This window comes from Salmo trutta, chromosome 2, assembly GCF_901001165.1.
Source record: "Salmo trutta chromosome 2, fSalTru1.1, whole genome shotgun sequence".
Lineage (NCBI taxonomy): Eukaryota > Metazoa > Chordata > Actinopteri > Salmoniformes > Salmonidae > Salmo > Salmo trutta.
In genome coordinates, this window is record NC_042958.1 from 34,175,339 (window position 1) to 34,192,256 (window position 16,918).

The 16,918-nt window shown below is 42.2% G+C and overlaps 1 protein-coding gene across 3 annotated transcripts in view; it reads left to right on the forward strand.

Moving 5' to 3' along the window:
* The window catches only part of LOC115154326 (disks large-associated protein 1-like), a 297,949-nt gene that overhangs the window by 204,308 nt on the left and 76,723 nt on the right, over nt 1–16,918 (forward strand). For 2 of the 3 annotated variants that reach the window (XM_029700440.1, XM_029700458.1), the window contains exon 5: nt 4,108–4,288. In XM_029700440.1, the coding sequence (XP_029556300.1) occupies nt 4,108–4,288 (181 nt within the window). The remainder of the gene's footprint in view (nt 1–4,107; nt 4,289–16,918) is intronic. The other variant, XM_029700451.1, reaches the window with a different exon arrangement.

Genomic DNA, 16,918 nt, shown 5'->3' on the forward strand with positions numbered 1-16,918 from the left:
TTACCTTCCCATTGTTCCTCAACTGCAATGAGATGCTTTGTCTGGCTCTGTGTCTTTACTTTTATCCAATGTAAAAAAAAAAGCCATTTAGGGGCCTTCCAGGTGGTGCAGTGGTCTAAGGCACTGCATCGCAGTTGCTAACTGTGCCACTAGAGATCCTGGTTCAAGTCTAGGCTCTGTCGCAGGTGGCCACAACTGGGAGACCCATGGGGCAGCATACAATTGGCCCAGTGTTCTTCTGGGTTGGGGGAGGGTTTGGCCGGCAGGGATGTCCCTGGGGATGTCGGCAGGGGATGTCCCTGTCCCTGTGGTGGGCCAAGCACAGTGTACGCTGACACTAGTGTACGGTGTTTCCTCTGGACACATTGGTGTGGCTGGCTTCCAGGTTGAGCATGCATTGTGTCAAGAAGCAGTGCAGTTTGGTTGGGATTGTATTTTGGAGGATGTGTGGTTCTCGACCTTCGCCTCTTCCGAGTCCATACGAGAGTTGCATCGATGAGACAAGACTGTAACTACCAATTGGGGAGAAAATACTGTTTCAAGATGTTCTACATAGGACTGAATCCAGATGGTGGGTCACATACAGTGTAAAAACCCCAAACCCCTTTGTTACAGCCTCATTCTAAAATTGATGAAATAGTTTTTTCCCCAAATCAATTTACACACAATACCCCATAATGATAAAGTGAAAACTGTTTTTTAGAAACTTACGCTAATTTATATATATATATTTTTTAAATGAAATATCACATCTATGTAAGTATTCAGACCCTTTACTCAGAACTTTGTTTAATCACCTTTGGCAGCAATTACAGCCTAAATTCTTCTTGGGTATGACGCTACAAGGTTGGCACACCTGTATTTGGGGAGTTTCTCCCATTCTTCTCTGCAGGTCCTCTCAAGCTCTGTCAGGTTGGATGGGGAGCGTCGCTGCACAGCTATTTTCAGGTCTCTCCAGAGATGTTCGATAGGGTTCAATTCCTGGCTCTCGCTGGGCCACTCAAGGACATTCAGAGACTTGTCCCAAAGCCACTCCTGCGTTTCATCAAGGATCGCTCTGTACTTTGCTTCATTTATCTTTCCCTTGATCCTGACTAGTCTCCCAGTCCGTGCTGCTGAAAAACATCCCCACAGCATGATGCTGCCACCACCATGCTTCACCGTAGGGATGGTGCCAGGTTTCCTGCAGACGTGAAACTTGGCATTCAGGCCAAAGAGTTCAATCTTGGTTTCATTAGACCAGAGAATCTTGTTTCTCATGGTCTGACAGTCTTTGGGTGCCTTTTGGCAAACTCCAAGCGGGCTGTCATGTGTCTTCTACTGAGGCGTAGCTTCCATCTGGCCACTCTACCATAAAGGCCAGATTGGTGCAGAGATGGTTGTCCTTCTGTAAGGTTCTCCCATCTCCACAGAGGAACTCTGGAGCTCTGTCAGAGTGGCCATCGGGTTCTTGGTCACCTTCCTGACCAAGGCTGTTCTCCCATGATTGCTCAGTTTGGCCGGGCGGCCAGCCAGCTCTAGGAAGAGTCCTGGTAATTCCAAACTTCTTTCATTTAAGAATGATGGAGGCCACTGTGTTTTTGGGGACCTTCAATGCTGCAGAAATGTTTTGGTACCCTTCCCCAGATCTGTGCCTCGACACAATCCTGTCTCGGAGCTCTACGGACAATTCCTTCGACCTCATTGCTTGATTTTTGCTATGACATGCTTTGTCAACTGTGGGACCTTATATTGACAGGTGTGCCTTTCCAAATCATGTCCAATCAATTGAATTTACCACGGGTGGACTCCAATCAAGTTGTAGAAACATCTCAAGGATGATAAATTGAAACAGGATGCACCCAAGCTCAATTTCGAGTGTCGAGTGTAAATAATGTATTTCTTCTTTTTTTATATACATTTGCAAACATTTCCAAAAAAACTATTTTCACTTCGTCATTATGGGGTATTGTGTGTAGATGGATGAGGATAAACATTATTTAATACATTTTAGAATAAGCCTGTAATGTAACAAAGTGTTAAAAAACTCAAAGATTCTGAATACTTTCCAAATGCTCTGTATATACTGTACATCTCCCATATGGCATGTCTCTTGTGATGTAGTTAACAGTGTCCCCAGTGAAAGTTGCGCCCCTGATCTTTGCCATTGATGAATAGCATTAACTTTTAATTTTATTTGCTGATACCTTACGGTCAAATTTTGGCACCAGTAGAGTAGCTATCTAGCTGTATAAACCACGCCCCTCTGTAACCACACGTTCTCCGATGTTGTTTACAAGGCGGTACTTCTTTAAATGAGGTAAATATGTTACCATTGGTGTATTAAAATTAGAGTTAAGGTGATGTCACCTTGTCCCCTTAATAATGAATTCAAGTGTTTGACATGGGGAGAGAAGTACATTTATGATTTAAAAAGATTCAATGTACAAGCAAGAGTCATTTTTCATACTTTGATCTGAGTTCCTTCAAATATCATCCAATTTCATGAAAAACATGGTTTCAACTGTTAATGACATTTAAAGAACTTGTTTTTATTTGCAACATATTCACTTAAGAGCTCACTTGGTTGAGGCAATATAAAGGAAGTGGATGAGTGCAACAACCATGTCTCTGTCACTAACAAATACAGTCATGGGTGCTAACTACACAATTTACTTGAAAGGTAAGGTACTCTGGGAAATATTCAAGTAAGGTTTTACAAATCAAATCAAATCAAATTAATTTATATAGCCCTTCTTACATCAGCTGATATCTCAAAGTGCTGTACAGAAACCCAGCCTAAAACCCCAAACAGCAAGCAATGCAGGTGTAGAAGCACGGTGGCTAGGAAAAACTCCCTAGAAAGGCCAGAACCTAGGAAGAAACCTAGAGAGGAACCAGGCTATGAGGGGTGGCCAGTCCTCTTCTGGCTGTGCTGGGTGGAGATTACACTAAGCGATGTGTTAATTTAACACTGGTTCCAGTGTGTATATGGAATTTTCTGCACACACACACACACACACACAGACACACACACACACACACACACACACACACAGGTGTGAAAGTGCTGAGTGATTTCCCACCTGCTTGGTAACTTCAGGTTAGGGCTAATGAGCTCACCCTTCAGATTCCTCTGAGGGAGAGCTGTATGTGTGTGTGTGTGTGTGTGTGTGTGTGTGTGTGTGTGTGTGTGTGTGTGTGTGTGTGTGTGTGTGTGTGTGTTTGAACCTCTATCCCACCTACTTCGCACACACTGCTTTTCATCTCCCCACTACTTAAATGCGTCAGAGCTAGCCCAAGTCATTTTCACTCCACTCTGTCAAGCGAATCAAAAGATATATTCCAAGGACACTCAAAGCTTATGTGAGTATTAAACAATGTGCTCGTTGATTAGATATGGGATGGTCCTGAAGCGATTGAATATTCAGAAAGAGTGCTCTACTTCTCTATACTCATTCTATACACACACACCAGAGGAGGCTGGTGGAAGGGGTATAGGAGAATGTGCTTATCATAATGACTGGAATGGAATCAAACACATGGAAACAATATGTCTGACTCCCTTCCATTTATTCCATTCCAGCCATTAAACTAAGCCCATCCTCCTACATCTCATCCCACCGGCCTCCTCTGACACACACACACACACACTCTCCTGTTGTCTCTCTCTTCGTACTTTCTCTCATGCATACATAAACATACACTCTTTCCTTGTGTCTGGGGGAGGAGTTGTGAAGGCCCTCTCTCTCTCTCTCTCTCTCTCTCTCTCTCTCTCTCTCTCTCTCCTCTCTCTCTCTCTCTCTCTCTCTCTCTCTCTCTCTCTCTCTCTCTCTCTCTCTCTCTCTCTCTCTCTCTCTCTCTCTCTCTCTCTCTCTCTCTCTCTCTCTCTCTCTCTCTCTCTCTCTCTCTCTCTCCTCTCTCTCTCTCTCTCTCTCTCTCTCTCTCTCTCTCTCTCTCTCTCTCTCTCTCTCTCTCTCTCTCTCTCTCTCTCTCTCTCTCTCTCTCTCTCTCTCTCTCTCTCTCTCTCTCTCTCTCTCTCTCTCTCTCTCTCTCTGCCTTCATTTGTTCTTCCTTTGGCTCTCTCTCATGAGCGTATTTTCTCCCCCAACTTCTCTTCCTCTGCAGGATCTCCACTGAGTCGCACTCTCCCAAGCTGCAGATCCGGAGCCACAGCTACCTGCGTGCGGTGAGTGAGGTTTCCATCAATAGAAGCCTGGACAGCTTGGACCCGGCAGGGCTGCTGGCCTCGCCCAAATTCCGCTCGCGAAACGAGAGCTACATGAGAGCCATGAGCACCATTAGCCAGGTTGGTGGCCCTGGGGGCGCATACGTCCCCCTGCTCCGTCCCCTAACCGGCTCCTGTCCTTTCTTACACCCAACGGCCATGCAAGGGGGAGGAAAAACCAACCCCAAATCATCCATCGAAAAAGCTGACATCAACTCCAAACCAACCTCATACCAACACCAAATCAAACCCTATCCAACCCCTAATCAACTATCAGACAACCGTCCAGCAACCATGCCATCTGAGCGACTATTTAAACCAAACCATCCCCACACATTCAGGTGTTGTTTCCTTCAGGTCTAATGATCAGAGTCAAATTCACAGTGCTAATTAGACTACAAGAAATACAGCTCTCCTTTTCCTTGATCCCTCCATCATCCTATCTGTCTGTTAATTCCTCCTCTGTAGACTCCAATGACGTATAGAGAAATACTCAAATTAGGTCTTTCTCATTAGAGCTGAAAAAATGTTTTCATTTTCAACAGCCAGGAAACACACATGGACTACACTGCAGGAATGTAGGTGTATTTAGTACTGAAGTCAGGTAAAGGGAGGACAACTCATTGTCATGTCTGGAATGGAATCAATGGAATGGTGCCAAACATATTGAAACCATGTGTTTGATGTGTTTAATACAGTTCCATTCACTTAGGCTCCACTCCCACAGCAGCTACCACTGGTCCTTAACAGATCAGCTGTTTCCGCATGCTCTGCATCATGTAATAGAGCACACATAGCCTTCTGCTAGCATACTTTACAATACAACAGCACAACAGATGCTTCATTCTCACAGCACACCTTAGAAAACGAGCGTGATTTATGTCTTCGCCACAGTAATGCTTCACAGCCATTGTTTAAAAGCATTTACTGCCATGTACACTAGCACACTTGAGAGGTCGATACAAGCGGGTGAGAGAGAGAGAGAGAGAGAGAGATGGGAGAATTAGGAGCACACCTAATATCACACAGGACATCACATAAATCGGGTAAATTACACCAGATATGACAGACCGACCCTGCACCATGGATACTGGAGACTGAGGCAGGGGGGGTCGGGGATCTATAGAAACGGGGGGTCTGAGGCGTGAGGGGGGGACTAAGGCGGGGTGGGGACTGAGGCGGGGGACTGAGGATCTGTGGCCCCGTCCAATCTATACATGTATATATCTACCACACAATCTGTCTTCTTATCACATTACATACTGTATCTACCACACATGTTCTGCAGCCCTATCTCTCCAATCACCTGCCCCCAATCCAACATGTTGTTTCAAGCAGACAGTCTCAATGTCTTACTCCCTCCTCTCCTTCAAATCCTGCCAAACCCACAGTCACAATTCTCCTAGCTAACCAACATCTGCCATACTAGGGGAGTCGAATGAACGGGATGCTGTACAGTCACTATGGGACCTCCTTCTAGAGCGCCTGGTTAAATTATGCATAAGACTATTTATGTCATCTCTTAATATATACAAAGTACCAGTCAAAAGTTTGGACACACCTACTCATTGAAGGGTTTTTCTTTATTTTGACTATTTTCTACATTGTAGAATAATAGTGAAATATCAACAATGAAATAACACATATGAATCATGTAGTAAGCAACAAAAGTGTTAAACAAATCAAAATATTTGAGATTCTTCAAAGTATCCACTGTTTGCCTTGATGACAGCTTTGCACACTCTTTGCATTCTCTCAACCAGCTTCACCTGGAATGCTTTTCCAAAAGTCTTGAAGTTCCCACATATGCATATCCAGGCTGCATGATTGGGAGTCCCATGGGGTGGAGCGAATTGGCCTAGCTTCGTTCGGGTTTGGCTGGTGTAAGCCGTCATTGCAAATAAGAATTTGTTCTTAACTGACTTGCCTAGTTAAATAAAAATACAAATGTACAAAAATATATGCTGAGCACTTGTTGGCTGCTTTTCCTTCACTCTGCATTCCAACTCATTCCAAAACATCTCAACTGGGTTGAGGTTGGGTGATTGTGGAGGCCAGGTCAATTGATGCAGAACTCAATCACTCTAATTCTTGGTCAAATAGTCCTCACACAGTCTGGAGGTCTGTTTTGGGTCATTGTCCTGTTGAAAAACAAATGATAGTCCCACTAAGCGCAAACCAGATGGGATGGCATTTCACTGCAGAATGCTGGGGTAGCCACGCTGGTTAAGTGTGCCTTGAATTCTAAATAAATCACTGACAGTGACACCAGCAAAGCACCCCCACACCATCAGACCTCCTCCTCCTCCATGCTTCACTGTGGGAACCACTCACCTACACTGCGTTTCACAAAGACACAGCGGTTGGAACCAAAAATCTCAAATTTGGACTCATCAACACCAAAGGACAGATTTCCACCAGTCTAATGTCCATTGCTCATGTTTCTTGGCCCAAGCAAGTCTCTTCTTCTTATTGGTGTCCTTTAGTAGTGGTTTCTTTGCAGCAAATCGACCATGAAGGCCTGATTGACGCAGTCTCCTCTGAACAGTTGATGTTGAGATGTGCCTGTTACTTGAACTCTGTGAAGCATTTATTTGGGCTGCAATCTGAGGTGCAATAAACTCTGATTAACTTATCCTCTGCAGCAGAGGTAACTCTGGGTCTTAATTTGCCGTGGCGGTCCTCATGAGAGCCAGTTTCATCATAGCACTTGATGGTTTTTGCGGATTGACTGACCTTCATATCTTTAAGCAATGATGGACTGTCATTTCTCTTTGCTTATTTGAGATTTCTTGCCATAATATGGACTTGGTCTTTTACCAAATAGGGCTATCTCTGTATACCAACCCCTACCTTGACACAACACAACTGATTGGATCAAATGCATTAAGAAAATAAATTCCACAAATTAACTTTTAACAAGGCACACTTTTAACAATTGAAATGCATTCCATGTGACTACCTCATGAAGCTGGTTGAGAGAATGTCAAGAGTGTGCAAAGCTGTCATGAAGGCAAAGGGTGGCTACTTTGAAGAATCTCATATATAAAAATATTTTGATTTGTTTAACCTCTATGGGCTAGGTGGGACGCTTGCGTGCCACCTACTCAACAGCCAGTGGAATCCCGTGGCGCATTATTCAAATACCTTAGAAATGCTATTACTTCAATTTCTCAAACATATGACTATTTTACAGCATTTTAAAGACAAGACTCTCGTTAATCTAACCACACTGTCCGATTTCAAAAAGGCTTTACAACGAAAGCAAAACATTAGATTATGTCAGCAGAGTACCCAGACAGAAATAATCAGACACCCATTTTTCAAGCTAGCATATAATGTCACATAAACCCCAACCACAGCTAAATGCAGCACTAACCTTTGATGATCGTCATCAGATGACACTTCTAGGACATTATGTTATACAATACATGCATGTTTTGTTCAATCAAGTTCATATTTATATCAAAAAACAGCTTTTTACATTAGCATGTGACGTTCAGAACTAGCATACCCCCCGCAAACTTCCTGTGAATTTACTAAATTACTCACGATAAACGTTCACAAAAAACATAACAATTATTTTAAGAATTATAGATACAGAACTCCTCTATGCACTCGCTATGTCCTATTTTAAAATAGCTTTTCGGTGAAAGCACATTTTGCAATATTCTAAGTAGATAGCCCGGCATCACAGGGCTAGCTATTTACACACCCAGCAAGTTTAGCCCTCACCAAAGTCAGATTTACTATAAGAAAAATGTTATTACCTTTGCTGTTCTTCGTCAGAATGCACTCCCAGGACTTCTACTTCCATAACAAATGTTGGTTTGGTCCCAAATAATCCATTGTTATATCCAAATAGCGACGTTTAGTTCGTGCTTTCAAGACACTATCCGAAAGGGTAAATAAGGGTTACGCGACCGACGCGTTTCGTGACAAAAAATTCTAAATATTCCATTACCGTACTTCGAAGCATGTCAACCACTGTTTAAAATCAATTTTTATGCCATTTTTCTGGTAAAAAAGCGATAATATTCCGACCGGGAATCTGTGTTTTAGTTCAAAGAGAGAGAAAGTAAAAACATGAGGTCGCCCCGTGCACGCACCTCAGTCTGATGGTCCTCTGATAGACCACTTACCAAAGGCGCTAATGTTTTTCAGCCAGTGGCTGGAATTACAGCATTCAGCTTTTTCCCGGGTTCTGAGAGCCTATGGGAGCCGTAGGAAGTGTCACGTTACAGCAAAGATCCTAAGTTTTCAATAAACAGAGCCAAGAAGCCCAAGGAATGGTCAGAGAGGGTACTTCCTGTACAGAATCTTCTCAGGTTTTTGCCTGCCATATGAGTTCTGTTATACTCACAGACACCATTCAAACAGTTTTAGAAACTTTACGGTGTTTTCTATCCAAAGCCAATAATTATATGCATATTCTAGTTTCTGGGCAGTAGTAATAACCAGATTAAATCGGGTACGTTTTTTATCCGGCCGTGTAAATACTGCCCCCTAGCCCTAACAGGTTAACACTTTTTTGGTTACTACATGATTCCATATGTGTTATTTCATATTTGTGGTCTTCACTATTATTTTACAATGTAGAAAATAGTCAAAATAAAGAAAAACCCTGGCATAAGTAGGTGTGTCCAAGCTTTTGACTGGTGATGTATAAATATATACCCTATATATATAAAAGTATGTCGACACCACTTCATATAAGTGGATTTGGCTATTTCAGCCACGCCCGTTGCCTACAGGTGTAAAAAAAAATTGAGCACACAGCCATGCAATCGCCATAGACAAACATTGGCAGTAGAATGGTCTTTCTGAAGAGCTCTGTGACTTTCAACGTGGCACCGTCAAATTCCTGCCATGCTAGAGCTGCCCCGATCAGCTGTAAATGCTGTTATTGTGAAGTGGAAACTCTAGGAGTGACAACAGCTCAGCCACTTAGTGATAGGCTACACAAGCTCACAGAACGGGATCACTGAGTGCTGAAGTGCGTTACGCGTAAAAATCGTCTGTAACACTCAATACCGAGTTCCAAACTGCCTCTGAAGCAACGTTACACCATAACCTTCGTTAGCCCCACACAAAGGGTGGCTAAGATCACCATGCGCAATGCCAAGCGTCAGCTGGAGTGTTGTTGGAGCAGTTGGACTCTGGAGCAGTGGAAACCCGTTCTCTGGAGTGATGAATCACGCTTCACCATCTGGCAGTCTGATGGACAAATCTGGATTTGGCAGATGTCAGGAGAATGCTACCTGCCCAAATGCATAGTGCCAACTGTAATGTTTGGTGGAGAAGGAATAATGGTCTGGGGCTATTTTTCATTCCAGTGAAGGGAAATATTAATGCTACTGCATACAATGACATTCTAGACGATTCTGTGCTTCCAACTTTGTGGCAACAGTTTGGGGAAAACCCTTTCCTGTTTCAGCATGACAATGCCCCCTTGCACAAAGCGAGGTCCATTTAGCGGGCGCTCTTGTTCTTTGCAACTTACAGTCAGTGCATTAAACCAAGGTAATAATGCATAAATAACATGTCACAGCAAGTTAAAAGTTTCTGTAACCATTACTGAACATGTTGTTGTAGTTAAGGATACATTGATCTTCAAAATAATTGCAATTACAAGATATCTTATGTTATATCTCTGACTATATCTGGATACCGCCAATACAATACTGAGATATTCACGGTAACTTGATGCCAGAGCAATGAAACACAGTACGATACAGTAAAGGGGTTATTAAACTGTAAGACAATTATTTCTACAATATTTTACTGTAAATTTAATGGATCAGATCAAGCAGGTTTGCCATATTCAATTGCATATTACAGCATATTAATGAATACTTGGTGTTTTATATCACTTGCACTTCTAGAGGCCTAAACAAAGGCTTCCAAACTGACCGTGATTGCAGGGCAAAACAGATAAAAATGGACATGGGTAAATACTCAACTATTAAAGGTTCTGAAAAGACATTCTGATTTACATGTATAACAGCCTTTTGTGTGACTAAAATAACACCCATAACATTTGATTTGGATAGAAATGCTACAACTTGAGAAAAAGTATTTTTTCTCTCATGGCCAACTACCAGGAAGTTTAAAAAGACAGGCAGAGTGGGCAGGGAACTTATATTCATGAGCTCACCTTGACTGACAGCTCTTTGAAAGGCCTATGTCAAGCAACTTGGAGGCAGTGAACAGTGTTGCAGTAAAATCATCTCAAGTCAATTTGGTGATGCACAAAGCAACATTGAAATTGCATCAATCATACAATTTTTGTGATATAGTACTTCTTATTTTTCTTTGATATTATTGCGGTCCGCAAACAAATGTTATAGGTGCATGTGCATGTTATAGGTGCACCTACTGTATTGGCTGTGTATCAGCCTACTATTCTGTAGTATGAATTCTTTACACTGTGAAAACAAAATTGCCCTACCAACTAACCCTACACCCATTAAAAACCTCACCACTTTTCCATTACTTTGGCCCTATCTGATTCTACACCAGGCCAGCAGCCTGGGAGGACAGGACACTATCGTTCAAAACACCTTGTAACTCTTCTGCAGTAAAATCTCGTACACCCAAGTACTTCTCTGCAGCTACCGCCACAACATCTATCCTTTATGTTCCATTCCTGTGGTTCAGTTGACAACCATGGCCATGAACGTAAAAAAAATGAACTTTAACGAAGCACATATCACTCTCTACTCACCCTGTACCAGTATGTGAGCGGAGCTTGGAGCGGAGCGTGCCCAATTTGACTGGAGCGCGGAGCGAGATTCCCAAAAGATGGAGCGTCACGGTTCGTCTACACTAGCACATGGTAAATTGCCATGTGCCGCTTCGGCCGCCCAGAGAGGCTCGCTTGTGGGCGTGCTGGCAGCATATAGCAGCACATTCGATTGTGCGTCAAGAATTCAGCATAGCAAGTTTATATGAAAGTCTGGTTATTAAATGGGTAAATTGTCACAGTTGTCGTCTGGAAAGGACCAAAACGCAGCGGGTTGTATACTCATCTTCTTTTAATAGGCGAAAGAAGGAAAACCAAACAAACACGCATACAAAATAACAACAATGATGAACGACAAAAAAACAGTCTTGTCAGGCATAGACAGCTAAACAAGAAACAACCTCCCACAATTACAAACACACCCTAATATATAGGACTCTCAATCAAAGACAACTAGACAACACCTGCCTTCAATTGAGAGTCCACACCCCAATTAACTAAACATAGAAACAGACTAACTAGAAAGAACATAGAAATAGACTAACATAGAGCAGTGACCAAAAAACGTCGGAATACATAAATCAACTACCCTCTACATAATACACACACCCCGAACCACATAAACCAAATACCCTCTGCCACGTCCTGACCAGCCTACATTAACAAAATAACCCTCATACTGGTCAGAATGTGACATAAATAGCTTAATCCAGTCTCCATTTCATGAATTTATTCACAGGTAAATAGTAACATGCTCTAAACTGCTCAGGTGACAAACAAACTTTGCTGCCCTGTTTCCAAATGTCCACATGGCTGGGAGAACCTACTCAAGTAAGTAAATACATTTAAAAAATGTTTAAAAAAAATATGTATTATTTACTAGCTAGCTACAGTGCAGGCTATCTCAAATGAGTTGCTGACATAGCTAGCTAGCTGTCTAGCCAACTTTACATACTGTATAGATAGCTAGCTAAGTGTATTAAATTTTACCTCAGTCCTGGTCCTGGGGACTCAAAGGGGTGCACATTTTTGCTTTTGCCTTAGCACTACACAGCTGATTCAAATGACAAATTCATCTACAAGCGTCAATCGGTATTTTTGTATTCATTTGTGACGCTATCCTTAAAATGATCCTGCTCTTGTCACATGCTACACATGCACATGTGTGCGCACATGCATCTATCTATCCAAAGTTAGCATGATTTGTTGTAAGGGATATTATACTTTAGCAATCCATAATGACCTGGTGATGTTAAAGTATAATAATGACATTATCTTCCACATTTCTACAGATACCTTGTAACTGGAGATTCCTTCAAAACGATTGCCTACAGTTACCGTGTAGGGTACTGCAAGGTTGGGTGACCAGGGTCAACTGGGTCTGCCTTCTGGGGGAATTCTGGAGTGTGAATGCTACCTGTGTCCTTCATAACTTCATGAGGATGGACACGCAGTCCAGGAAGGAATCTGCAGCGCGCCACCATGTGCCAGAGGAGAGGTCTACTGCTCTGCAGGATGTTTCAAGGATGGGGTCCAACAACGTAGCACGGGAGGCAATCCATGTGCGGGAGATCTTCACCTCCTACTTCTTCGAAGAGGGTGCTGTTCCCTGGCAACACCATAGACTACATAATGCACAACAAAATGCTCTTTTAAGAGCCATCCACATTGTAATAAGAGTATTCTTCTATTTACTAAGCTATGTCTACTGCAGTTATAACATTCCCAGTTTCTCTCCTTTTGATTTCTTCTTCTCGGGTGAGGATGCTGTTCAAGTAAAGGTTTTGTCTGTACAAAAATAAGTCACTCATATTGAACAAATTTAGAATAATTAGACCCCCTGGATTGTGTTGTGCAGTATAAGCAGGTTCAGGTGTATAACTGTGGCTCCTTCCACCTTCAAAGAATAGGCAAGAGGACCAACCATGGAGAATAGTAAGACACTTAATTATTAATATTTATATAACTATGCTACAGTTGAAGTCGGAAGATTACATACACCTTAGCCAAATACATTTAAACTCAGTTATTCACAATTCCTGACATTTACTCCGAGTAAAAATTCCCTGTCTTAACTCAGTTAGGATCACCATTTTATTTTAAGAATGTGAAATGTCAGAATAATAGCAGAGAGAATGATTTATTTGAGCTTTTATTTATTTCATCACATTCCCAGTGAGTCAGAAGTTTACATACAATCAATTAGTATTTGGTAGCATTGCCTTGAAATTGTTTAACTTGTGTCTGTAACGGCTGTCTGTGGAAGTAGACCAAGGTGCAGCAGAGGATGTGTTCATCATTAGAATTTTAATAGAACAACGTGAACACTATACAAAAAACAAGAAAACTGACAGCCAAAACAGTCCTGTCAGGTGCAAACACTAACAGAAACAATTACCCACAAAACCCAAAGGAAAAACATGCTCCTTATGTGTGACTCCCAATCAGCAACAACGAGCTTCAGCTGTGCCTGATTGGGAGCCACACACGGCCCAAAACAAAGAAATACAAAAACATAGAAAAAGGAACATAGAACGCCCACCCAATGTAACACCCTGGCCTAACCAAAATAAAGAACAAAAACCCCTCTCTATGGCCAGGGCGTTACAGTGTCAAACGTTTCGGGTAGCATTCCACAAGCTTCCCACAATAACTTGGGTGAATTTTGTCCCATTCCTCCTGACAAAGCTGGTGTAACTGAGTCAGGTTTGTAGGCCTCCTTGCTTGCACACGCTTTTTCAGTTCTGCACACAAATTTTCTATAGGATTGAGGTCAGGGCTTTGTGATGGCCACTCCAATACCGTGACTTTGCTGTCCTTAAGCCATTTTGCCACAACTTTGGAAGTATGCTTGGGGTCATTGTCCATTTGGAAGACCGATTTGTGACCAAGATTTAACTTCCTGACTGATGTCTTGAGATGTTCAATATATCCACATCATTTTCCCACCTTATGATGCCATCTATTTTGTGAAGTGCATCAGTCCCTCTTGCAGCAAAGCACCCCCACAACATGATGCTGCCACCCCCGAGCTTCATGGTTGGGATGGTGTTCTTCAGCTTGCAAGCCTCCCCCTTTTCCTCCAAACATAACGATGGTCATCATGGCCAAACAGTTCTATTTTTGTTTCATCAGACCAGAAGATATTTCTCCAAAAAGTACAATCTTTGTCCCCATGTGCAGTTGCAAACCATAGTCTGGCATTTTTATGGCGATTTTGGAGCAGTGGCTTCTTCCTTGCTGAGCTGCCTTTCAGGTTATGTCGATATAGGACTCGTTTTACTGTGGATATAGATACATTTGTACCTGTTTCCTCCAGTATCTTCACAAGGTCCTTTGCTGTCGTTCTGGGATTGATTTGTACTTTTTGCACCCAAGTACATTCATCTCTAGGAGACAGAACGCGTCTCCTTCCTGAGCGGTTTGACGGCTGTGTGGTCCCATGGTGTTTATACTTGCGTACTATTGTTTGTACCGATAAATGTCGTACCTTCAGGAGTTTGGAAATTGCTCCCAAGGATGAACCAGACTTGTGGAGGTCTACAATTTTGTTTCTGAGGTCTTGGCTGATTTCTTTTGATTTTCCCATGATGTTGTAACGCTTGGGCGTAGTGGGTGCAGAGTCAGGAGCAGGAAGCAGAGAATGCAGGGTAGTGTTTTTAATAACACACAACGGCAAAACACAAGCCGCCCCAACAGCGAACTAGGGCACACACAAAATCAAAAGTGCCCAAACACATGGGACAGAACAGGTCGGCGCAGAATACTCACTCGCACCTCAAAATACAATGAGCGTGCAATCACAAGCTACACACAGATCAAATAATCCCGCACACAGAGCAGGCGGGCCTCCTGGCTAAAATAGCCCAGCTAATCAGGCCAAACCAAAAACAGGTGCACACAATAACCGGAAAGGGGGAAAAGGGAATCAGTGGCAGCTAGTAGGCCGGCGACAACGACCGCCAAGCGCCACCCGAACAGGAGGGGGACCTACCTACGGTAGGAGTCGTGACAGATGTCAAGCAAAGAGGCACTGAGTTTGAAGGTAAGCATTGAAATACATCCACAGGTACACCTCCAATTGACTCAAATTATGTCAATTAGCCTATCAGAAGCTTCTAAAGCCTTGACATCATTTTCTGGAATTTTCCAAGCTGTTTAAAGGCAGAGTCAACTTAGTGTATGTAAACTTCTGACCCACTGGAATTGTGATACAGTGAATTATAAGTGTGTTAGTCTGTCTGTAAACAATTGTTGGAAAAATTACTTGTGTCATGCACAAAGTAGATGTCCTAACCGACTTGCCAAAGCTATAATGTGTTAACAATAAATTTGTGGAGTGGTTGAAAAACGAGTTTTAATGACTCCAACCTAAGTGTATGTAAACTTCTGACTTCAACTGTATATTGTTTGTCCTCAAGTGTCTGTGCATGTTTTTCAGTATAAAGTACTTTGCAGCTACTTAGTGTGGACACCAGGTGAGACCATACACATAGATTCCTGTTGAACATAGTCTCTTTAACTACCTTATTTTCTCAATAACAGTCTCTCTCCTTCACTTCATCCCTCTCCCCCTTCTACCTAAATCCTCTCGGTTATATCATCTGTGTCGGTGAACCCCTCCCGCATCTGAACATAGAGGGCACAGCGTGATCAGAGGTGAGAGGTCACTTGGTCAGGTCAACAGGAAGTATTATTAAGGAGATGCTTCACGTTGAAATACAGATAGATATGTAGTAGTCCAAGAGTTAATGATCCAAGGTCAGTTTTGCATTTCACCTCCTGATGATTGATGATTGACAGTGTTAGAATAAAATAAAATAAAAAATGCTTAATCATGCTCTTTCTCAATTCGTCTGTCTCTCGTCTGCAGTTATGTTTTGATGTGAGAGAGGAAGCCAGTCCCGTCATTGCCACTTCACACGCTCTTAAGATAACAGCCTTGGGCCCCCAGTTGGCCCCAAGGTTAGGAGACACCGCTAGAGACACTATTATGAAATTGTGATAAACTGAGAGAATATTAGGGTAGCACTGTAATTCATTATTTATATGCTGTCTTCCCTGCTCCTCTTTTCTTACCTCTTTCCCTTTCTGTCTTTTAAACTCTCTCACGCCTCTCTACACACCTCCTCTTTCTTCCTCTGTTTTTATAATGCACACCATATGTGCATTGAAGTACAGATTGAACTTGAATTTATAATATTACAATTATCATATTTATAATGCATGTGTTATGTATTTATAACACTTGGATAATGAACGTCTTTCAATAAAGCATTTCACATTATCCACTGGTTGAAATTAAGTCTCTCATTTGATGAAATACAACACCTATCCTGTGCCCTCAGATTAATGCAGATGAAGTGAGTTAGATATTGAGATGAACCAGTTTTAGAGTATGTACATGATGCGTACTGTAGGAAGTGAAGTGTACTGTTTTTTAATTCTGTTTCTGTATATATGAATTACAAATCAGCCTTTCACTACTTAAATCATGTTTATAGTCTATTGCATAGTTACAATGTGTAATCATTGATGTCCCAGGAGCAGGAGTGGTAAACACTGTTGAAGTGTATAATGGTAATACATACATGCAGACACAGCATCATTCAAAGAATGGAGTTTGATACGCCTGGTATTGGCTATGACTGAAAAACAATGTTTCACAGACATTCATACATGAACCGCACCTTTATTTGCCAAGGTAGAGTACACGATCAGTGAATATATTTAATGTACAGGCAGGGTTGGGTAGTAATGGATTACATGTCATCCGTTACATGTAAGGGATTACAAAAAAGGTAACTGTAATCCGTTACTGTCATGCCCTGACCTTAGAGAGCCGTTTTATTTCTCTTTTGGTTAGGTCAGGGTGTGATGTGGGGTGGGCATTCTATGTTGTGTATTTCTTTGTGTTGGCCATAATCAGAGGCAGCTGTCTATTGTTGTTTCTGATTGGGAATCTT